Source organism: Scyliorhinus canicula, chromosome 22, assembly GCF_902713615.1.
Source record: "Scyliorhinus canicula chromosome 22, sScyCan1.1, whole genome shotgun sequence".
Taxonomy (NCBI): Eukaryota; Metazoa; Chordata; class Chondrichthyes; order Carcharhiniformes; family Scyliorhinidae; genus Scyliorhinus; species Scyliorhinus canicula.
This window is the reverse complement of record NC_052167.1, coordinates 18,306,332-18,330,889: the sequence shown is the minus strand read 5'-3', so window position 1 is coordinate 18,330,889 and position 24,558 is coordinate 18,306,332. Positions and strand designations below refer to the sequence as shown.

The following is a 24,558-nucleotide window of genomic DNA, read 5'->3' as shown; positions in this document are numbered from 1 at the left end:
AAAACAACAAGTGTAACAAACACCTGAAATCTTTGTTTTTGTTTGGCTGTGACGTGGAGTTAATAATCGAGTTTGTTCCACTTTGTATAATTGTGAAACCATCTTGGCATATCTGTTGAACGTGCTAACCTGTCGGGATTGAGAGAAAAGCAGCACGCGGTGCCCTTGTTTGTGCCAGAGTTTTAGTAAGGCATCGACGACGATCATCTTCCCAGACCGCTTCCAATACCCAAAGTGCTCTTCTTCAGTCAGCTGCTCATCGGGTACCCCCTTCAGGATCTTGGGGCCACCAGAAAAGAGGTCAGGGTGATTGCAGATCTTTCGGAGAGCTATCAGGCCAGCGAATACCTATAGTTAGGTGTGTGGGAGATATGAAGGGAGGGAAAAAAAAGCGGGAGAAACTAATCAATATCTTGACTGTGTTCCAAACGCTATCCAAATATTAACACGTCTAGGACGTAGGACATAATAATTTGTGCGCAGGAGGCCTCGGTACACAACATTGAATTGTGCGTATGGTGCGTTTGGACTGCACGTGTCCAGTACTGATAATAAGCACCTTCTACGTCACACCACTGAATGGAGTTCCTTAATTATTTATCAAACACTTGAAGCTCCATTTGTTATCCTCTGTAAGCACTCACAGATTCATATCAAAGTTAAAGAAGAGCCTGTCATTGTTTCTGCAGTAGACAAAAGGGGAAGCTCACTATTCCAAACCTCTTCCCCGCCCTGAAGTCGGAGCAAGCTTCCTTATTGAATGTAGAAAGCAGCAGTGCCTGACCTGCATTTCTCTGTTGAGAATTTGATAGACTTCCTTGGAATCTATGAAGGTTTGGTAGACTTCACGTTGTTCTTCTGTTAAGCGACAAAACAGGACCTGCAATAAAAGTTTCAGAGTCAGTTTTCTTCGCATGAGGAAAATCTGGCAACTTGGGGTTTTTGTACAAAAGCCTCCGTGACTAAAAGGTTACTTTGGTTTCTTAATTCAATAAATAAAGAGCAGGCAGGAAATATGCTGCTCAGTTCAAAATTGTACAGAATATTAACATTTGCAGTAAATTGACAGAATCAAGTACAGTCAGAGGACAAGCAACACAAACACGAAATCAAGTGCAACACCCAGAGCTCCTGCATGCTCAACGAAAAATAATCCGTATGACTGGTGCCTTTCAAATCAACCCGAAAAACCCTGATCAGACAGCTTAAGGTCACATTCAGTAATGCCTCTTTGACTCTGTTCAACCAACTCAATTAATTCAGATCAGTATGTCACTAACATAACACAAGATGCGGATTTTGGTTGAGGGTTGCAGTCGATCCGTAGAATCCCGGCACATTGAGTTGACACCTACCCTCCGAAAGAGCAACCTACCGAGACCCATCCCTGTAAGCCCAATCCACCTAACCTGCACATCTTTGGACTGTGGGAGGAAACCGGAACAGCTGGAGGAAACACACGTAGACACGGGGAGAGCGTGCAAACTCCACAGTCACCAGAAGCTGGAATCGAACCAATGTCCCTGGCGATGTGAGGCAGCAGTGCTAACCACTGTGCCACCCTAATGTTTCCTCGATGTTTCTCTTTTTGTTTTGTCGTCTCGGCCACTCCTCAAGCGTAAGCAGACGGCGTACCAGCAATGGTTTTTTAAAAAAAAATTCAGAACTTTATTTTTCAATTTTCTTGGTTCGGCATGAATAAAATGCTATCATTAAATTGTGAATGGCAGGCAATAGAGGCATGATTCCAATTTAGGGGTGGTAGCTGTAATCCTAATTCCAAATCACTGGGATATGGGAATGTTTTGAACCTTAAAATCCTACAGCGCAAACGGATAGCGAAGAGGATTGTCAGAGACTATAGCAGGATACAGCTGGAGACTTGGGCGGAGAATTGGCAGATGGAGTTTAATCTGGACAAATGTGAGGTAATGCATTTTGGAAGGTCTAATACAGGTGGGAATTATACAGTAAGTGGCAGAACCCTTAAGAATATTGACAGAGAGATCTGGAAGTACAGGTCCACAGATCACTGAAAGTGGCAACTCACATGAATAAAGTGGTCAAGAAGGCATACGGCATGCTTGCCTTCACCAGTTGGGCAACTGAGTATAAAAATCAGCAAGTCATGCTGCAGTGTACAGAACCTTAGTTAGGCCACATTTGGGATATTGCATACAATTTTGGTCACCACACTACCAGGCGGCATGGTAGCACAGTGGTTAACACTGTTGCTTCACAGCGCCAGAGACCCGGGTTCGATTCCTGGCCTCGGTCACTGTCTGCGCAGAGTTGCACGTTCTTCCCATGTCTGCATAGGTTTCCTCTGGGTGCTCCGGCTTCCTCCCACAAGTCCCGAAAGACATGCTTGTTAGGTGAATTAGACATTCTGAAATCTCCCTCAGTGTATCCGAACAGGCGCCGGAATGTGGCTAATAGGGGATATTCACAGTAACTTCATTGCAGTGTTAACGTAAGCCTACTTGTGACAATAATAAAGATTATTATTATAAGGATGTGGATGCTTTGGAAAGGGTACAGAAGAGGTTTACTAGGATGTTGCCTGGCCTGGAGGGTATTAGCTATGAGGAGAGGTTGGGAAAACTCAGATTGTTTTCATTGCAACAAAGGAGGTTGAAAGGTCACCTGAAAGAGGTTCACAAAATTATGAGTGGCATGGACAGAGTGAATAGTCAGATGCTTTTTCCAGGGGGGAAAAGTCAATTACTCGGGGACGTAGGTTTAAGGTGCGAGGGGGAAAGTTTAGAGGAGATGTGCGAGGCAGGTTTTTTCACACAGAGGGTGGCGAGTGCCTGGAATGCACTGCCGAGGAGGTGGTGGAAGCAGATACGATAGCGCCGTTTAAGAGGCATCTTGACAAATACACAAATAGGATGGAAATAGAGGGATATGGATCCTGGAAGTTCAGAAGGTGTTTAGTTTAGACAGGCATCAGGATCAGCACAAGCTTGGAGGGCCGAAGGGCCTGTTCCTGTGCTGTACTGTTCTTTGTTCTTTCTTTGCAGGAGGCCATTCGGTCCATCGAGTCTGCACCAACTCTCTGAAAGGGCAACCGACCCAGGTCCACACCCCCGCCCTGGTGCTGTGAGGCAGCAGTGTTAACCAGTGGCGCCCTATCCTAAGTATCCTATTAGATGAAGAACTAACCCGATAGCAGAAGGAAAACCCAAGAACAATGCATGGAGAAAATTCATGAGATCTCCAACATTTCCACGGTCACCAATCCTCCCATAAATCCAGAATACATTAACCACACAGGTACAACAATAGCTCCTATGAAAGGTTCGAACAACGGATGGGGAAAAGGCAAGAATGGGAAGGAGTGGGATCCAAACGCCAAGGAACGTTTCTTGGCTCAATTGTGGTGTACAACCACCCTCCATGATTAAGATAGCCCAAGGCAGCACACAAGAATCAGCTGCATGTTGCAAGTGTGAGATCTAAAAGCCAATCCATGGACCAGTCGGAAGGATATTAACCTGTAGACCTGAAAATTCTGCCGATCCACTGCAAAATAACGAAGGGCAATGCTTTGTAATGGCCTTACAAAGTATGAGGGCTTCTTTACTCAGTTTATATTTTCCACACACCTGCCACCAGTCTTGTGGGATCACAGAATTTTACCCACAGAGCAAATCTGGTGGAGTTTCAACTTTAACAAACTGCAGTTTGCAACGTGAAGCAGAGCAGATGTCCTCCCATTCATTCTTTGAAATATTAATGTTCCAGCTCTGCCCCAAGCCCTCTCCCAGGGCTCGGGCTGACTTGATGGCAAAATTGACTTAAAAAGGTGGCGTCTTCCTCTGTCTCTGTAGAAGAGGAGCTAAAGAGAGAAAGTGCTGCACTGCCATCCAATGTTAAACATTCTGCAGCAAGGTTTGGGGATTCTCAATATAGTGCATTCTGTTGATGGTTTCAAAGGGCATTGACAACAACAAGGCAAAATTCCTGTTGTAGCTGATAATATTCTCGACTCTCTTCCCGCCCCTTCCCCACAACTACTTTATTTTATTCTTGGGAAATGAGCATCCCTGACGAGGCCACCATTTATTGCCTGTCCCGCGTTGTCCAGAGAAGGTGGTGATACAACTGAGTGACCTGCTCGGCCGCTTCAGAGATGAATTAAGGGTCGATCAAATTGCCTGAAGGACATTAAATGTGCCTGCTGGATTTTTAACCACAACCCCACACTTTTTACTCAAACCAGCTTTTTGAAATTATTTCTAAGATTTGAATTTATAATCTGAAATTTCCTGGATTGAATCCAGGTTCCCTGGATTGCCAGTCTAGGCCCCGGAATTATCGGCCGAACAGGAATGCACGACGCACTTTAGGAGATATTTATATCTTTTTATGAAGTGATGATGAATGTTACATACACAATATAATGCAACAGCATTACTGAATGAAGTGTTGTGCATTATTGATGAACACTCCACTTTGTGATTAGTTCGGTCTTTAGCTTCTGCTTTTATGCTAATCACTAGTTGCTCTTTGTAACAAACAACTTTGGTGGGATATAATACTACCAATTCTTAAAAATCACATTAAAAAAAAAATTAAGACCACACTAATCTTACCATTTGTTATTTGCATGCGCGGTGTGTTTGATACTGAATGACACGATAGGCTCCTAATTAAAGAATAATTTGCAATTACAAAAATGGGTCATTAAAGTTATTGGGATAAAATTAAAAACAATGCACTTGCTCTTTAATTCAACTATAACTTATCCAGGTAATTAAAAATTCACGGAGCACAATTTTAAAAGCACAGTCAGCATCTGTGCTCGCAGATGTGGAGTGCTCTTATTTTTTGTAGTAGGACTGAAATCTTTTGTTATTTTGCATTCATTTCCCCTGCTGTGCTTTATGATGGCATTTAAATATTTAATGTAGCTACTGTCACACCAAGCTCAGGGAGAGAAGGACCCAATGAAGCTCTGGAGGTCATTTCTCCCAAATATTTTGTTCAGCTGTTCTTTAAGCAAACCAGCCATCATCTGGGACTCTTGCTCCGATCTTAACAGCAAGCTCCTTCAAATTGGATTAGCTGTTCACTTTAAAATTAAGACGGTGCAGCAATTAATACTATACCCCGCTCTTCCCAAAAGTGATGCAAAAAATAATCAACTTATCAATTCTGAAATCTCAATAACTCAGTGGGTAATTGCAAACATAAATTGTGGCAGAGAGCCTGAGCATATCAGCAAGATCCCAGGTGCATTCCCTGTGCGGTGTTGTCAAATAATCTGAACCAATGCAATAACTGGCACAATAATTGGTCGGCACCCCCTGCTAAGAGCAGGAGATTTCCTTTTCCAGGCAATGGGGTAGGGCAATGCAGTGGGGTAGAAATGTAGCGTGGCCTCGTTATGCTACAATATGACAACACTTGGGTAACCGAACCAGGGTTTGCCCGGGAGAAAATTCGCTTTCAGCCATTAAACCGTGCCCCCCCCCCCCCCAACCCCACTCTGTGTTTTACTCACCTGTTCACTCTTGTCTGGCAACGCCAGATTCATTTTTACGTCAGCTTTTATTCGTCGCAGCAGATACGGATTTATGGTGTCCCGTAAAACGCAAGCACACTTGTAGGCAGTTTGCACCTGAGAACATTTTAGAACAACTTTTAGGAGGGTACACATGTAGGTCGCAATAATAATAAACCAGCGGGGACACATTGACAAAGGGATAGTTAAAAGCAAAAATGTGCTTTGAGGAACGCTAACTCGCCACTTAACGGAGTCCTTAGAAATGACATACAAGTAAATTCATTAAGACGACAAATTATGAAGATATTTTATTGGGCACAGTAACAAATTTAGCATCAATCCGGTCTTTTTCTATGTTTATTTTGCCAAATTAAATCGAGAAATAATGCAGGTCAGGTAATTAATACTGCAAAGTTACTATTAACTATAATAATCTTCCAACAGTACTGATTCTTCTAGTGGCAAATGTGGCTTTTATGTTCAATTCTTAATGATACCAATGCTCCGTTATACTAATGTTTGGTTCTATGTGTAATGGCTTAGACTCAACAATATAGTTCAGAGCTCTCAGGAGGACACGAAATGGAAGTTTTATTAGCTGTGCAAGTCTTACCCTGAGGGAAATGGCCCTTTCATCACGGTGCGTTATCTTTGTGTCTAATCCTATATCAGCCCAAATGCCATTTATCACTAATCTGAGTGGTCTCAAGATCAAACAGAACCCAGCAGGAGGCCAGCACCATGCCACACAATACAAAACGATTAGTGCCTTCTTGCCACGACATAAGCAGGCTTAAGGAAGAGGAAAGATCATCACACAAGCTGAAGGCTGTTTTTAGTTTAGAGAACATATGGCAAAGTAACAGATCAGTTGTACGAAAAGGGCAGGAATTAACATACACGATTGAAACACCTACTCAATTAACGCAGGGGTATCAACATGAACAAGACTTCCGTTACTCAAACAAAATCTAATTTAGTAACACGACACCAAAAAAAAACCCGACATCAATGGAGGTAAATTAATTAAAATACTGCCGCGATTAAAAGAAAAAGCTGCAGATTCTGAACAGCATTTAAACATCTTCTGTAATGGAAAGGAAACATGTATAGTCAGTATTTCAGAAAGAAGACTCTTTAGGGGCCATGAACCACCACATTGCTATGGGGCAGTAAAGGCAATCTATTTCCCATTCTTGCCATCTCTCCTCTTATTTCCAATTTGATTGTGGTATTTTAAACCTTTGTTTCTATCTTTTCCCGTTTCTTTTTCAAGGCTCAACTTCCTCTTTTATGGGTATTTTTCCAATTCTATAACCTTCCTCTTTCCATTAAAATTGTAAAAATTAAAAAGTGTGAATGATGGAAATAATAATAATGTTTATTATTGCCACAAGTAGGCTTACATTAGCACTACAATGAAGTTACTGTGAAAATCCCCCAGTCGCCACATTCCGGCGCCTGTTCGGGTACACTGAGGGAGAATTCAGAATGTCCAAATTACCTAACAGCACGTCTTTCGGGACTTGTGGGAGGAAACCGGAGCACCCGGAGGAAACCCACGCAGACACAGGGAGAACGTGTAGACTCCGCAGACAGTGGCCTAAGCTGGGAATCGAACCTGCGACCCTGGAGCTGAGAAGCAAGTGCTAACCACTCATCGAAAGCAAAAGAGTTTGCAACAACATCACTGAACTCGTCCTGTTCACTTGATTCATTATTTTGTACAGAAAGCAACGTTTTCCCTGTCTCATACCTGAACAGGTGAGGCGTTTTGATAGCCTCCCATTGTGATAGGGACAGAAAACTGTTCCATAAAGACTTGCAACGTTCCTAGCTTTCCTGGAAAAACAAAGTCAAATAAGGACCACAGCTCCTTCAGGTTATTCTGCATCGGTGAGCCAGACAGGATAATGCGGTGTGGAGTACGGAACTGCAGAGGATCAAAAATGAAATTTATAAAATCACGGCGTTTCTGCAAAATGTCCTCGTGTCTTGTAAAGTATTATCATTAAGTAATCCCAACATACCTTTTTCAAAATATTCGCAGTTTGGTAGCCCAGAACTATTTCTGAAAAAGGGCATTTTGTTGAAACTTTCTATCTTGCACACATCAGGACAATCGCAAGAATACCGATGTCAGGGGAAACAACAACTTTATACTGGATGAGAAGAGAGTGCCGATTGGTTGGCAAATTCACTCTGGTCGAGGCTTTGCCATGGAGAATGCACCAGCTAATCATGACGGACAGTCCACTGCCAAGCATTGTTTGGAAATTTAACTGGGCAGCTTGATTCTGATTGATGGAGGCATTATCCTGAGGTATGAACCAGTGAATGGATATCACTTATTTTGTTTAGCTGAAACAGGTGCAATGTGTGTACATGTTCGTTCCGTCTCCCTGTGTGTTAATATGTAGCTTCCAGTGCGCCACACTGAGGTCGACTGATAATCTTAAATTAATAGTCAGTGTAAATTTTGGCAGACTTAGATACTTCATCTAATCTCTTACCCTTTTTTTTCGATATGTGGATGATACGTTTGCCATATTTAAACCTGTAGCAGCATGCAATAATCTCCTTGCATGTCTTAATGGGCTCCATCCAGTGTTCAATTCACCTTTGAAATGGAGCAGTCACATTAACTCCCTTTCCTTGATATGCTTGTTGAGAAATCTGCCAGAAATTAACCATGGTCTACAGCAAGTCTACCTTCACTGGCCAATTTACTCATTGAGATTCTTACAGTTCCACACACTGTAAGATTGGTCTCGTCAGCAACCTTATAAATAGGACCCAAGCCATTTGTTCACCATGCAAGCTTAATGCTGAAATAGGGTTGCTTAAAAGACGTCCTGCAGGATGACTACCCTGATCAAATAACTTCGCCATATATAATCGCATAAACCCATGACCGAGCCTAAAGCCGTCGCTTACAGCCCTAAAAAGTTCCAGTCTAACTCTCATGGCATCTCAAAACTCTGAGCAACAGGTGAACATAACTGTTTCATGCTGCTACAGTACAGGAGTGGTATCTGTCACTAACAGGTTGCTGCTGTCAAACCAAAAAGACATTCTGCCTATCACACAAAACAGCAATGAGGCATCTGAATTTCAGTCTCAGGGCGACGTAAGCCGTATGTACCAAACACTGACGGATCGTAACAAACAGCATGTCCCTTTCATGTTTGCAATGGGCAAAGTTCAAACCGTACCCAACCAGCCTGTGCTTGCAAAACACAAAACAGTGTTGAATATTAGATGTGATTCCTCGATTGGACATTTCCTGAACAATCCTCAGCGTACTAAAAATTTGCTGATAAGCAATTTAAAATTATTAGTCGGGCTTACTCTGTGGCGCATTTTCATGTACTGGAAGCTACATATATTAATACACAGGGCCTGTTCTTTGCAGACAGAAAGAACATGTACACACATTGCACCTATTTCAGCTAAACAAAATAGCCAATAGCCATTCGTTGGTTCATTCCTCAGAACAATGCCTTGACTAATCAGAGTCAAGCTGCCTGGTTTCAATTCTCAAACAATGCTAGGCAGTTAACTATAAGACACCACATTCTCAATGGCAATGCCTCTGCCAATCAGAGTCCACTTGCCAGCCAATCAGCACTCTCTTCTCATACAGTACACTGACATTGGTATTCTTGTGATTTTCCTTTTGTTTTAAATGCATTTTATTCCAAACATTCTTGCAATTTTCCTGATGAATGCAAGACAAAAATGTTCGACGAAATATATTTTTTCAGTAATACTCAGTTTCCTGCATTACACTACATTTTTGGATTTTACCAGATTTGCTGCACAGACTGGAATGAGTATCCCTAATAACCCCATCTAAACAAAGGAAAATACACACACACACCTGCCTCCCCTCCCCACTATCTCTGAATACTGGAAGCACAGTGATTTTGTACGCAAGGTTATCAAATGGGACAGTTTTTATACTGAAATTAAATCAATACATTTCTGTTATGGCCTCAATTGAGCAGCATCTCTGCACCCAATTGGGTGAGAGCTGATTTGCAGGTTGAATTCTGGAACTCTCTCTATCCGAGAGTTGTGGATGTCCAATCGCTGAGCATATTCAAGACTGAAATAGTTAGATTCTTGGGAACTACGGGATATGGGGAAATGGTGGGGAAGTGACGTTGATGGGAGAAATTCTGCCATGATCTCAACGAAAGACAGAGTGCTTGTTCCAGGGGCTGTATGGTTTATTCTTGCTCCGATTCTTTATGTTCTTAATCATACACTCAAAGCTAGTCCCGAAAGATGAGTGCCAATCCAATGATGGAATTGCAGGTGATTTTTTTTCAAAAGAAACTGGTTATTGGTTTGCTTTGCTGCTTAAAACCCTCCATCAAATAATAAAATTGCTAACACTGTGGTATAGATACCGTGAAGGTACATCTTAATTTTTGCTACGCTTAGTGCTGTTAATGCACACTGCTTACTTAAGTGCAAGATCATTCTAAAACTTACATTAAATAAATCTCTTTAAATATTTATCTACATTAAAAGCATTTATGATTCAATAAAGCTGTGCCAAAATTAAGTTCACAATGATACATTTAAGACAGAAATATCTGAGATAGTTCACATAATGGTTTGTAATAAGATTTATCCATTTGCAAACAATGATTCAGAGTGGATCTCACCATCTTTAAAATATCAAACTATTCTGAAAACTTGTGATTACCTTTAACATGAATTAATTTTCTTTCCTATCAGTTTAATTTGTCTCTTTGTAAATGTTTCTTTCTGTAGGTAATTAGCACACAGGAAGAGTCAAGGGACTACCGGCTAGAAAGGCAATAAATGTTTCTGAAATTAATAAAAACAAAATATTGCAGATGCTGGAAATCTGACAAAACCAGTTGTGAAGTATTATCAAGCAGAAACGTTAACTCTTGTTTCTCCCTCTCCAGATGCTGCCTGACCTGCTGAGCATTTCTCTCATTCCCTGTTTTTGTTTCTGAAATAAAGTTTGGTTTGTGACCAGTGGCTGATTCCTTTAAACCCTCTCCCTGCGATTACTGGATATTAGCAGCAGTGATTTAAAGCTAAAAGCTCTCTGGAACAGGACCCAAGAAGAACAGGTTCCTTAAAGCAAGTACTATTTTGCTTGAGTACACAAATAGTTCATAACTACTATCAACTGTTACATGATAATCGTCTACTTGAAACGTCAATGTGTCAGTAGAAATGTAAAAATCAATTACCAAGAGCTAAACATTGGATTTTACTACATATTCATATAAATCTTTAGATGTTACTTTGTGCACCATGTGATTCTGGAAAGTGGGAAAAATACTTCAGAAGTTAAAAAAATGCAGGAGGTCCCAAAATGATTCTTTAATTGAGTACAAACTCACAAAATTAATAGCAAAACTCAACTGTGCAAAATAGATGCATGAACCTTTTAATGAAAGATTTGAAAACACAAAAAAGGAGTGCTACGTGTAAAGATCTCCATTTATGAAAATTGTTTCGACCTAGGTTGTTGTTGGTTTAAAATTGAATGAAGCTTTTAGTTCCTCCTCAAGCAGCCAAGTTAGGCAGCAATCCAGCCCCATGTTTATTTCATGCTCATTCGGCAGCTGGCCAGTAGGTGGCATACACTTTTAAACAGACAACAACATTTTGCCGCCCGACGAGTTGACATTCAAGAACCCTCTTGGCGTCATGTTGAAGTAGCGGCCAAAGTCCACCTGGTTTTCTGACCAACATGACGCGGCGGACTCTTAAAGAGCACCTGAAGTGGCCTGGCGAGAAGTTTGGTTATAAGCGCCATCACTTAGGGATGGGCAGCAAATCTGGTCTCAGCTGTGCTGAAACCCCCCCCCCCCCCCCAAGGGACAAATAGAAAGATATTTACTACTGTACCTGTTTGCACGCAACAGTAACTGCAGCATTTGGGTTTCGGATTTTGTGCCCTTCGTCTAAAATTACATAATGCCAGTTGTAGTGCGCAATGGACTCCTGCATAATTCGGATGTAGGAGTAAGAGGTGATCAGAATGCCATCACATGCTGCAATCTCTCGAATGAGCCTCTCCTGCAAGATCAAAATACATTGTGTTGCGATTGCAAGGAGAGATACATGCACGGAGTTCTCACTGTTTTGTATGCACAGAGTGATCACAAAAATCATTATAAAGTGTACCAAGACCTCCATCAGCAGATGTAATACTCAAATCATCTCTCGCGATTTCAAATTAAGTGCTTGTAAAATATGTAACCTCTCCCAGTTTTTGCAATTAATAAGGGACGTCTGCAATTAGCCTAACTCGATGAACACAGTTCTGCTATCATTAAAAGACATTTTGTGAAAGTGCTGCTGTTGTTATTGATGCTCTGGAGACCAATCCCTCCTAGAGGGCAAATAGTGGACTGTTAGAAAACAACAGCCATAAATCACACTGTCAGGTACCAACAAAACAGGACTTAAATGCAGGCACATGAAGGCCATTCACAGCAAACAGAGCATAGGAGATTCACAGTCATGAATTGCTGAACCTGTAATTAATTTAAAATTCCTTCAAGCAAAATTTTAAATAAACAACGTCTTGTGCTGACAAGGGGGAAAAAAAAGACACAAGCAAGGAAGCTCCGAGTCAAAGTGAAAAGGAAACTGGTCTTTGTCAAACCTTTTAATAAATGCATGCAAAAATAAAGCAATCCTTTTGTTTCTTTTTCCATGCTAGTGAACCCTCCAAAGCCGGAGACAAGTCTTTTCCATTGCAATGGAAAATGTAAAAAGAATTTTATATTAAGGATTACTTAAAAAGGTAAGAGAAGCGGACTAGTCCCTGCATTACCGTGTTCTAGTTATTTATCATTAAAATCAATCGTATTGGCAAATGATAGCTGATCCATCGGTACACATGTACATGGGCACAATTATATCAGAAAACTAGTGAACATTTCACGGAAGAAGCAACTGTTTTCCAAGAACCATTGCTCACGGAACTTGTATTGTTTCAGCCAAGCTTATGCGATGATAAACTGGTTGAATCGTACGTGTGCACTGCATTTTAGCTGGCTTCTATACTTAAGCCTTTGTTAACACCAACACTAAATAGAAACAATTCCAAAGAAACAAAATGTTCGCTCAGTCTTCCTGCAGCAAAGGTTTTGTTGGCTTTTCCGCCAGGTCAAACACGACTTAAAAATGTAAAATAATGCACAGCTGGGAATGAACGCCAGGCAGTAATCTGATCGATGTGGTTCAGAAGACATATTGAGTGAGCCATCATCTGAATATAGAAATATTAAAAAGGAATTGGAAAATAGTGACCGGGTCAATTCCAGGTCTTAGGGGACAAAGATATGACGCAAGCCTCTAATGACCACGCCGTTTTTCTGTGGGAAGGTGTGTCGCAGCCTTTCAAAAGAACGCTCACGATGGATGGAGGGGAAGAAAAATTACCTTGAATAACGAGCGTAGGACTACACGTTCGGAGGTGCAGAACTCACAGGCTTTTGACAAACGGTCATCAGCCCGAAACATCAACTCGGTTCCTTTCTTCTCCAATGCAGCCTGACCTGCTGAGTGTTTGCAGCATTTTACGTTTTATCGGAATGCCAACATCTGCCGTATCCCGCTTTTGTAGATACATTAATAACCCACCTAATATCTGTGTGTCTGGGGCCAGGATAAGACTATGTGTTGCATCAATATTAATCACTCTCCTTCAGTTTGTGCTAAATGGCTACAGTTAACTTTCTTATCATAATTGGGCAATGACTTTTCTGCATTCTTGAACATCGCGGATCATTTTATTGTCTGGAAAGAAGTGCAACGGTGATCCCAGCCTCCCAAACTACCAACCTTCCTGCTGGTGAAGGACCCTGTCTCATGCAGGACCGCCACTCTGAACGGGGGCCACCACGTGTGGAATTCTTTCACCCACTGATGCATCACCGTTGCTGGGCAAACAATAACCACAGGTCCCAAGCCCTCGTATCTTAAAATTTGAAAAGGGAAAAAACAAAAGCACGTCACCAACTTTTACGTTCGTATCTCAAGGGTACAACAAGACAACTTTTCAATCAAAATTCAAGTGACGCAGGTTTTGTTTGTTTGATGGTCCCATGCAACTGTATCATTAGGCTCTGAGGCAGGCAAAGGTCGCTGCTCAGCAAACACCATGGCGTTCTCCAGGGCACAGCTATGCAAAACCAACAGCTTGCAGAAGAAAAACAATGAGGTGCAAGTCTGCAGGGGCAGTAAAGTACATCTGCATAATGCAGCCTTTTTTAAGCATTGACTGACAGCATCCAAAGATATTCATTACTGTGTAAAAGCTGTGGACATTGCATGCTGCCAAAGGAGATTTTAATGCAAGATTTAATAAACTAAACTAACAATTTATACAGGCGATTTAAAATTCTGTTTACACAAACTATCGATATTGCGGCGTAAGTGAGTTTGCAAACAAACCCCTACTGTGAAGGGTAACCTTACGCAACTTATCGACCGATGGTATCACATGATTCTCTTCTGTAAAGTGAGGTTTAAATGTTTTGCCTTTCATTAAATGTGTTACATGTTTAATTTCTCTTGCCCTTCAGCTCCTACATCTCGTAAAAATTCCCTTTGATGGGCCTACTAAAAGAATTAAAGGAATATTGTAATTGAAATGTCATTAAAAATTCACGAGTCCCTCCTACAACAGCAATACAACTGATGAAATATTAATTGAGCTACACAGACTGACAGTCTGCAGAGGGGCACTTGCCTGTAATTTGAGCCTCGTGTCCTTATCTTGCTGTAGCTCAGGCCTGCCAAGAAGGCAATTATCTCGATGGTCTTGCCCAGTCCCATTTCGTCCCCCAAAATTCCCCCGGCCTGTTGACAGTGCAATTCCCACAGCCACCTCACACCTGTCTGCTGATACCTGGGAGCAGCAAAGTGAGATTTGTCTTTTAACAAATCGTAATGGAAAGCATTCATAAATGAATCATGAATTGAATTAGAGATTGTACAACGGTTAAAAACCAGAAGCAACAAACATGTTTCAGCTATCGTAGCGATATTTAAATCATACTGCAATTTTGGTTCCGTGAGACAAAGCAATGTTTAAGTGCGATTAATTTGACAAAACACATTATAGAGCACTTTTTGTTATGCATATTATCGATTTAATAGTTTGTTTTTTGTCAATATCTCAAAGCAAGAAATGAATCCCATAATGTTCTATGAATACTTATTCCTTCAAACTCTACCTTGCTTAATAGATTTTAAAAGCCAGCACTGAATTTTTCAACCAAATTGCTGAAGGCTGCGTGATCCATTTCAATTCCACTTAGAAATGGTTATTAATTGTTTTAGTGGTCAATAAAAAGGACAAGGAAAATAAAGAAGTGTGCACTCCTCTTTCCCACAGTGACACAAAGTGATAGCATTGAAAACTGTCCAACCTGAAACTGAAATTATGCATCTGTATTTCTCGCTACTTGGCAAAAGCCAGTAAGTAGCGAATGAATATTCCAACTAATTAACTCAAATAGAAGTCAGCCAATAACGTCCACAATGCAAACATGTATCCGCCATGTTCTAACCATTTGTTGGTTTTTCAGCAGCCGATATGTTTCCAAAGAAGTCTTTCTACAGTGGGTAGCGTTCCCCATCTCTGGGCCAGAATCTCCAGGTTCAAGTCCTATTCCAGGACTCAATGGCCACGGAATGTATTTTGATAATGTGACCAATCAGGATGATTATCGGCTTGTAAATCCTTCCAATATGTCCAACGTCAGGCAGTAAGGGGGAGAGTTTCCTGGCCAGTCTGGATTTGTTTATTGCCACGTGTACAGAGATACAGTGAAAAGTATTGTTCTGCGTGCAGTTCAGACAGATCATTCCATACATGAAAAGAAAATACATAATAGGGCAAACATAAAATACACAACGTAAAGACAATGGCATCGGGTGAAGCATATGGAGTGCAGTACTACTCGGCAGGGAAGATGTGTGAAGAGATCAGATCAGTCCATAAGAGGGTCATTTAGGGAGTCTGCTAACAGCAGGAAAGATGCTGTTTTGAGTGTGTTACTGTGTGTTCTCAGACTTGTGTATCTCCTGCCCAATGGAAGAAATTGGACGAGTGAATAAACCGGGTGGGAGGGGTCTTTGATTATGCTGCCCCCTTTCCCAAGGCTGCGGGAGGTGAAGACAGAGTGAATGGATGTGAGGTGGGTTTGTGTGATGGACTGGGTTGTGTTCAGGACTCTCTCAAGTTTCTTACGGTCTTGGGCCGAGCAGCTGCCATACCAGGCTGTGATGCAGCCAGAAAGGACGCTTTCTATGTTTTCTTCACACCGCAGAAGGCAACGGCAAACCATTGCAGCACTTTGTCAACCATAATCATGGACCAATCAAACGTTCATGATCACCAAAACTCTCTTAAGGCCTGGTACCTAGGAGGAGGAGGAATATATTCCCGTGTTAACCGAGAGCTGAGCCTCGTGGCACTAGTTACTTATACACCTGCTGGTGCTTCTCAGAGGTAGAGAAAAAACCCACAACGTGAGGAAGCATTTCTAGTTCTGGAAAGATGCACCACCAGCTCCCACAGACCCCCACATGTTCTCACCCCCACCCCCCACCTCCCCCGGCAACTCGATTTATTATATGCGAGAGACATCCCTTTTATATCTTTACATACTTGAATAGCTTTCTCCAGAAGAAGCCTGGCACCTTGAACCCCTCATCAAACTCTGCATCGCTTTCATCAGATAAAGCACCATCGCCATTGGCCCGCCGTTCTTCTTTTTCCAGGAGTCGCTTCCTTTTCCATTTTCTATGTGGTGACCAGTTAGGTTACGTTAATACAGAAATAATGCAGAATTCAACAGTATATCAATGTCACTTTCAGTTCATGGCATGTCAGTCGCTGCCGACAAGGTCACATTCCAAGCAAAAGCAACGGTACCAGCCTCCATGCTCATTAGACTGGGGGAAACCAGCTAACCATGTCTCCCCCTGCGTTCTACGAACAGCTTTGTTGCACTGACCAATACTGATCCTTGAACCAACATTACAAACAAATGATTTGACCATTATCACATTGTTGTCCGTGGGAGATTGCTGGGTATAAATTGGCTGCCAGGTTCCTCCAACAGCGATTACAGTTCCCTTGCACTTCACTGTTCCTAAGGGGCTTTGAGACATCCTGAGAGGAATTACACAAATACAAATTTTTCTTTTTTCTATCTAACTCACATCCAGATCAGTGTCAATTCGATCCTTTCATAAACTTTACACAACTATAAACTGCATCCACTATCAAAAACTGGATCACTGTTGAGCAGTTCTACACATTTTCAACTGAGGTTTACAAGACACTTCCATTGCACGCTGCAGACCTCATTTGAAAGCTCGCAGTGCCCTGGCATTCAAGATAATCGATTCTAGGCTTAATGCCTCATAAATAGGCAACATAAAAGATCAACAGCAGTATTTTAACAAGTCTGAAATATTTACTCAATGACTTCGGACTTACCGTTGCGCCAGGAACTGTTCTAAACAGCTACAAACAGGAAATGATGAAAGACAAAACACGACACATGCCAGCATTTAAAACAGGATGGCACAACGGTTAGCACTGCTGCCTCACAGAAGCCAGGGACCCGGATTCGATTCCGGCTGTCCGTGCAGACTTTGCACATTCTCCCCATGTCTGCGTAGGCTTTACTCCGGATGCACCGGTTTCTTCCCACAGCCCAAAGATGTGTAGGTTAGGTGGGGTTACGGGGCTATGGGGGGGGGGGGGGGGGGGGCGCGGGGGGGGGGGGGGGGGTCGGCGAGAGTGGGCCTCAGATAGGGTGCTCTTTCAGAGGGTTGGTTCTGACTCGATGGGCTGAATGGACTCCTTCTGCAGTGTAGAGATTCTATGAAACCACAGCAATGCAACAGGTTGGGCTTCTATAATCTTGCAAAGGCTGCAACAACAATTTACAGATAGTGCTCAACAAAGTGTTCCGACCCTTGCCATCCCAAAATCTGGATGATTTGCCTGGAGCAGATTCTCCATGCTGTGGCTGGTGACCGGAAATGATTTCTCATGATTGGAGCGGAAAGTTGCACTCCTACCAAAAGCATGCTCATTTTAACTTCACCGACATTGTGCTTTGCTGGCTGTGAGGGAAGGCAAACAGCTGGATTGCACTAGAACAAACCTACCTCCATCCTCCTGCTTTATTTCCTACCTTTTATCAAAAATTACTGTGCGAGGGAGAGACTGTTAGGATTGTGGAGGAACTCTTGCATTTCCCGATGACCATAAATTATGCACTTTTTAATTGTTTTAACAAGGTAATACACCATGATCAAAACTTAGGAAAATTCAATAGTACAGAAATCAATTATAATAGATGAGAAATGGCAGAGGAGAGACATGGTGGTAACTTGGGGACACAATGATCGCAGAGGTAAATACACCAGGATGAGAAAACTGACAGTAAGGCAGAGAGAGATTGACAGGTAATAGGCACAGCTAAGCAGAAAAGGAACATGCTACTGTGTAGAAACATACAGCTCCTGGCATATTCAAACTCATTTGGGGCACCACTAATAAAAATAAGAAGCAATTGAGCACAGTGGCAACCGTGCAGACTAACTTTCTAAATCGGCGCCCACCACAAACAGCACAAGGAGAGCTGAATTCAGACTTATAGGATGCAAAGAGTTAGAAGAAAAACCAGTGTGAAAGGCCAAGAACGGCAACCTCAAGCCACCCAACCTGTGGAATGACTGCTTTGTAAATTTATTAAGGGATACCAAGAGCTGGCACCTCAAGATAAGTTGCGAAATCAAATTCGAAGGCTTCAGAAATTTCATGGAAAGGTTGAATAGAATCCTGACAGTGCAGAAGGAGGCCTTTCAGCCCATCGAGTCTGCACTGGCCCTTGGAAAGGGCACCCTGTTTAATCCCACGCCTCCACTCTACCCCGTAACCTCACCTCTCCTTTTGGATGCTAAGGGGCAATTTATCATGATCAATCCACCTGCAATTCTTTGGACTGTGGAAGGAAGCCACAGCACCCGGAGGAAACCCATGTAGTGACGGGGAGAAGGTGCAAACTCCACACAGTCACCCGAGGCCGGAATTGAACCCTGGAGCTGTGAGGCAGCAGTGCCGTCCATATTTTTTAGACCTGATTAGATAAAATAGATAAACTGATGAACGACGGATGTAGAGATTTGTTATGATTCTACTGAACTTGACCCGAGCCTGTTTTCCTGTCTAGGACCTGGCCAGTCTGGCTACTCTTAACCCATGGAAATGTATTTCTAAACACTCAATTTAACTGGCCTCCAGCTAATCTCTCTCAGCCAAGGTAGGCTGTTCCAATCAAAGACGATACTTTAAGTTAACACAGACTTGCGACAAAGGCTAAACCATGTTTAGTTGCAGGTCGTGGTAGCTCGTAACAGCAGGGAGCTTGATTTCCCCTCGTATCAAGTTACGTTTGTACATGGAAAGGTGGGATTGGGTTTCTGTCACCTTTCCATCTATGATTTGTATCAGGTGGGCACCAGGGAAAAGTGGCAGTACATAGAACATAGAACAGTACAGCACAGAACAGGCCCTTCGGCCCTCGATGTTGTGCCGAGCCATGATCACCCTACTCAAACCCACGTATCCACCCTATACCCGTAACCCAACAACCCCCCCCTTAACCTTACTTTTATTAGGACACTACGGGCAATTTAGCATGGCCAATCCACCTAACCCGCACATCTTTGGACTGTGGGAGGAAACCGGAGCACCCGGAGGAAACCCACGCACACAGGGGGAGGACGTGCAGACTCCACACAGACAGTGACCCAGCCGGGAATCGAACCTGGGACCCTGGAGCTGTGAAGCATTTATGCTAACCACTATGCTACCCTGCTGTCTTCTCACTGTGTCAATCAACTAGTTATGGTTGATGCTGCGAATTCAATTTATAAACAAAAATAAGTCAAAGAAAAATTATGGAAACCTGCATTTAAAACAGAATATGTAAAAACAGGAGGCAAGCCTGTCAGCAGCTACGGGTGCTTTGAGAATAAAATGGATAAGATCTTTATCAAACTGTTGAAAGTAATGAGAGAAGGCGGCAGGTGGAGGTCACAGGCACAGTGACACTAATAGTCTGTAAGCTCGTAAGGAGCAAGAAAGAGATGGAAAATGATGGGCGGTGGACCAAATTCCCTCGGTCAGGCTTTAAAAAGAAAACAAAGGAATAAAACAGTCCGAAAACGAGATGGGGGCCTAGTGAAGGGAGAGTGGGAGAAAATAGCAGGACAATCACAGAGGTTTAGAGCTGCTAGTAGAAGAAAATGCTGCAAAAAGACAGCCTGAGAGACAAACAAATCTGAAACGAGTCTCTATTGACACAATGGAAGCCATGGGTGAAAGAGCACTTCCGTGAGAGGGTGGCAAGGACATATTTAAAAGTGAGTAACAGTGGGGTTATTGTTTGGAAATAGATATAGTTTTAACTAATTTAACTTTATTATAATTAAGGTATAGCTTTAAGTAAGTTTAATTTACATTTCTGGTATTTGTGTGTTAAGGGTGAGGAGCAGAAGTAACTAATTCAGCCCATTGAGCCAGTTCTGCCATTCAATCTCTTCCTGGTCTCAAATCTACTGCCCTATCTGTTCCCCATATCCTTTTAATCCGTTTTTTAAAAAATCAGAAATATATCTATCTCCTTGAAACCATTTAATGATTCAGACTCCACCGCACTATGGGGCAGCGAGTTCCACACATTCACCACCCTCTGCGAGAAGTAGTTCCTCCTCATCTCAGTTAGCTGGTTTAGCTCTGGTTTGTGATGCAGAACAAGGCCAGCAGTTCAATTCCCGTACCAGCTACTTGAACAGGCACCGGAATGTGGCGACTTGGGGCTTTTCACAGTAATCTCATACTTGTAACAATAAAAGGTTATTATTGTTATTTTAAATCTAAAGCCTCTCAACCTATATCTGTGACCTCTCGTTCCAGATTGCCCCACAAGGGGGAACATTTGGTCTACGTTTACCTTATCGATCCCTCTTAGTATTTTATATACCTCGATCAGATCCCCTTCTCATTCTTCTAAACTCCAATGAGTATACGCCCAAACTGTTCAATCTCTCCTCATCCCTGGAATCAATCTGGTGAACCTCTTGTGAACTACCTCCAATGCCACCAAATCCTTCCTCAAATAAGGCGACCAAAAAGGGATGTGAGAAGGTAGAGATCCAAGGTGATCAGAAGGTTGGTGACAACAGGCCTGTGAAGCAGTTCTGTTGACGACTGGGTATCTCAGAGATTGTGGGTCAGCTTGAATACACATGGTGAGCCATGGGAGAAACATCAAAACGAGAGGTTGAAACATAGAACATACAGGTCATTCGGCCCATCATGTCTGCACTGACCCACTTAAGCCCTCACTTTAACCCTATCCCCGTAACCCAATAACCCCATCTAACCTTTTTGGACACTAAGGGCAATTTAGCATGACCAATCCACCTAACCTGCACGCCTTTGAACTGTGGGAGGAAACCGGAGCACCCGGAGGAAACACACGCAGACACGGGGAGAGCATGCAGACTCCGCACAGTGTCCCAGCGGGGAATCGAACCTGGGACCCTGGCACTGTGAAGCCACTGTGCTAGCCACTTGTTCTACCGTGCTGCCCGGTCTTTTGAGAGGGGAAGAGGAGAAACCCTTGTATGGATGACAGAGTTCCAGTGAGATCAGTTGGCTCATTGTGTGACAAGAGTTGGGGGTTTGGGGAGGGGAGGAATTAATGAGAAGTTGTTTAGGTGCCATCTGTCACTTGGTTTCAGAATGTGGGGTGTCTGACCAGTGTGGGGTGTCTGACCAGTTTGCCGATTGGTTTACATGGACTGTGTACTTACTGTGAACATCAGAGTATAAGATAGATTTTGTATAATAATAAGGAATAAGGAGGAACACTCTCCACTGGCTGGAGGTCATACACAGTACAAAGGAAGATGGTTGTAGTTGTTGGAGGTCAATTATCCCAGCCCCAGGACCATCACTGCAGGCTATTCCTCAGGGAAGAGTTCTAGGCACAACCATCTTCTGCTGTTTCATTCATTACTTTTCTTCCATCATAAGGACTGAAGTGGGGATGCTCACTGATCATTGTAGAGATCAGTTCATTCATAACTCCTCAGATAATGAAACAGTCTAAGCCTGCATGCAGCAAGACCTGAAGGAGAATCTAACCATCTTCTTTTGGCCTTCAACATCATTAGCATCACTTCCTCACCATTAACATGGAGTTACCACTTTCCCTATCTTAACTGGACCAGCTATATAAATGCCACGGCTACAAGATAGCTGGGAATTCTGCAGCAAGTGAATCAACTCCTGTCTCCACAAAGCCTATCCACCATGTATAAGGAACAAATCAGGAGCATACTGGAATACTCTCCAACTGCTTGGATGAGTGCCGCTCCAACAATAATAAAGACACCATCCAGGACAAAGCAGCCCAGTTCATAGGCACACCTCCCAATACTCTGAACATTTATTCCCCCCACTAATGGCACACCATGGCTGTGGTGTGTAACGTCTACAAGATGGCACTGCAACAAGGTGCCAGGGGTTCTTTGACAGCACCTCTCAAGCCTGTGACCTGTACCACCGAGATTAGCAGCAGGCACCGAGAATAGCAACAGGTAAACACCTGCAAATATTTCTCCAAGTCACACACATCTTGACTCGGGAATAAATTGTGGTTCCCTCATTGGGTACAGGGTCAAAATCCTGAAATTCCCCACCGCACAACACTCTGGGAAGCCTCTCAGCACCTGTACTGCAGCGGTTCACGAAGGCAGCTCATCACCGCTTCCTCCAGAGCAATTAAGCATAGGTAATAACTACAGGCCACGTCAAGGAGACCCGCATCACACAAATGTATAAATAACTACCTATTATGAACAACAGACAATTAGATGCTCGCCTGGAAAGTTGCATCAATTGAGAGTATTGAGAAAAAGAATATATGGGGCTGATCCATCAAAAACATGAAAATGAAAAATGAAATGAAAATCGCTTATTGTCACAAGTAGGCTTCAAATGAAGTTACTGTGAAAAGCCCCCAGTCGCCACATTCCAGCGCCTGTTCGTGATACATGATACATTTGTTGAGTCTAATGGCGTCTTTCAGTTCTTAAGTGTCCTATCTCTGTACAGTGAAAACCTCACCCAGCCTCAGGGTTGTAGGCCTGCTGTATTGGGAAGGAGGAGCAAAGTTGGCAAGGAGCAACCCTCAAGGTATAACATCCACAGTCTGCAGTGAAACTGTTCACAATTGGACTCTGCTACACCATTAGTTGAAGAAAGTAATAGAGCTGCAAGCAACACCGATGAGAAGTGAAAGAAACATCAATCGTAGGAAATAAATTTGCCACATTTATTTCTAAATATAATTGCGCTCTACAATATTTTCTTACTGATCGTAATGAAGAAGCAAACAGAGCTTATATTCTTTTTACACAAACACTTTGATAGTCCTGGAAGACCCATAAGGTTAGACTTCAGAGTAGTGAAGGCACTTTCATTTGCATTTTCTGTTCCTTTTAGAGTATAATATTCTAACATTCATAAGTAGAAACTGCTCCGCTATAAAAGGATAATAAGAAGTGGAATTTGATTTCTTAAGTGTTATATTTGATGGCGCCATACTGTGTTTTTAATATTGCGAGTGTGTTTAAGCAATATCTCATCCATTTAAAACAACACAGCATCCTCAGCTGACTTCACTAATTCAGTACATCAGGACATGCAATGCAATTGGTGCGCCATCTTACTTTTATGGCTTAACTGAGTGGGTTTAATTGATGTGTCTCAACTGTCATAAGACATGCGTGTATTGGCTGTGGTACCATCTAGCAAATTAAGATTGATAAAGCTGATTGCACACTTGAGTAAGAAATTAAAGGTGCGCACAGAGGGTTTAAGAGATAGCTTCCCTCAACCAATTCCCAGTTCAGACATTTTAACAAGCGTGCACCCTCACTAGTTTTAAGCTTTCGTAAACACCTGCTGCATAATTAGATTGCGAGATGAAAAATAAATTTCAAATTGAAGGAATATAGATTACCGGGAAAAAAATCCGAATGCTGAAAACGTGAACTGAATTAATCACTTGGAGGAAGTGCAGAAGCGTGAAAAACCCCAAACTCATACCTGGCATTCTACATAACTAAAGCTTTTATTGTTGGTAGAACAGTTTCTCGTGACAAAGATTCATACTCGTCTGCGTTCTAAGACTTTCACGGGTGTAGAGAATCTTTGAATGTTGTTATAACGGTTCTAACAACAAAGTAATAATCTGCTTTTTGCTTGAAACAGTTCTGCCCCATTTAGGTAGCAAAACTTCAGCCTACAAGGAGAACGCTGCAATCTGGACACATATTAGTGGAACGTATACAATATGCCACGTAGGTAGAGCAGCATATATGTATACATCAAACCACATGATGTATATTAACTCTTTGGCTTCTGTTAGTATATGGGAAACATTTTGTGACAGAGAAATCAAGGCAAGAACAGCAAATGTGACTAGGGGATTTCAAACAGTATAACCAGACCACATTCACCACGTTAAAACTGGCCCTCAGATTTTCTTGTATATCTTGTCCACAAAACATAGGACAAAATCAAGCCAGCCAATTATCGCCCCATCAGTCTACTCTCGATCATCAGCAAAATGATGGAAGGGCTGGCTATTTACAGTGCTATAAAGCAGCCCTCACTCAGTAACAACGTGCCCATTGACGCTCAGTTTGGTTTCCGCCAGGTCATTGCAGCTTCTGACCTCAATGCAGCCTTGGTCCAAACATAGACAAAAGAGCAGATTGGGTTAAGAGCTGAGACAGGCCTCAAGGCTGAATTTAACCGAGCGTGGCATCAAGGAGCCCGAGCAAAACTGGAGTCAAAGGGAGTCATACCCAGCACAAAGGAAGATGGTTGCGGTTATTGGAGGTCAATCAGCTCAGTTCCA

At 42.5% G+C, this 24,558-nt stretch overlaps 1 protein-coding gene across 2 annotated transcripts in view; it reads right to left on the bottom strand.

Annotated features, from left to right (window-relative positions):
* ercc6 (excision repair cross-complementation group 6) overlaps positions 1 to 24,558 on the bottom strand; it is a 50,550-nt gene that overhangs the window by 10,268 nt on the left and 15,724 nt on the right. For both annotated transcript variants that reach the window (XM_038782860.1, XM_038782861.1), the window contains exons 6-13: positions 16,206 to 16,340; positions 14,280 to 14,438; positions 13,370 to 13,505; positions 11,423 to 11,593; positions 7,272 to 7,448; positions 5,513 to 5,629; positions 785 to 880; positions 130 to 348 (exon numbers count right to left, since the gene is read on the bottom strand). In XM_038782860.1, the coding sequence (XP_038638788.1) occupies positions 130 to 348; positions 785 to 880; positions 5,513 to 5,629; positions 7,272 to 7,448; positions 11,423 to 11,593; positions 13,370 to 13,505; positions 14,280 to 14,438; positions 16,206 to 16,340 (1,210 nt within the window). The remainder of the gene's footprint in view (positions 1 to 129; positions 349 to 784; positions 881 to 5,512; positions 5,630 to 7,271; positions 7,449 to 11,422; positions 11,594 to 13,369; positions 13,506 to 14,279; positions 14,439 to 16,205; positions 16,341 to 24,558) is intronic.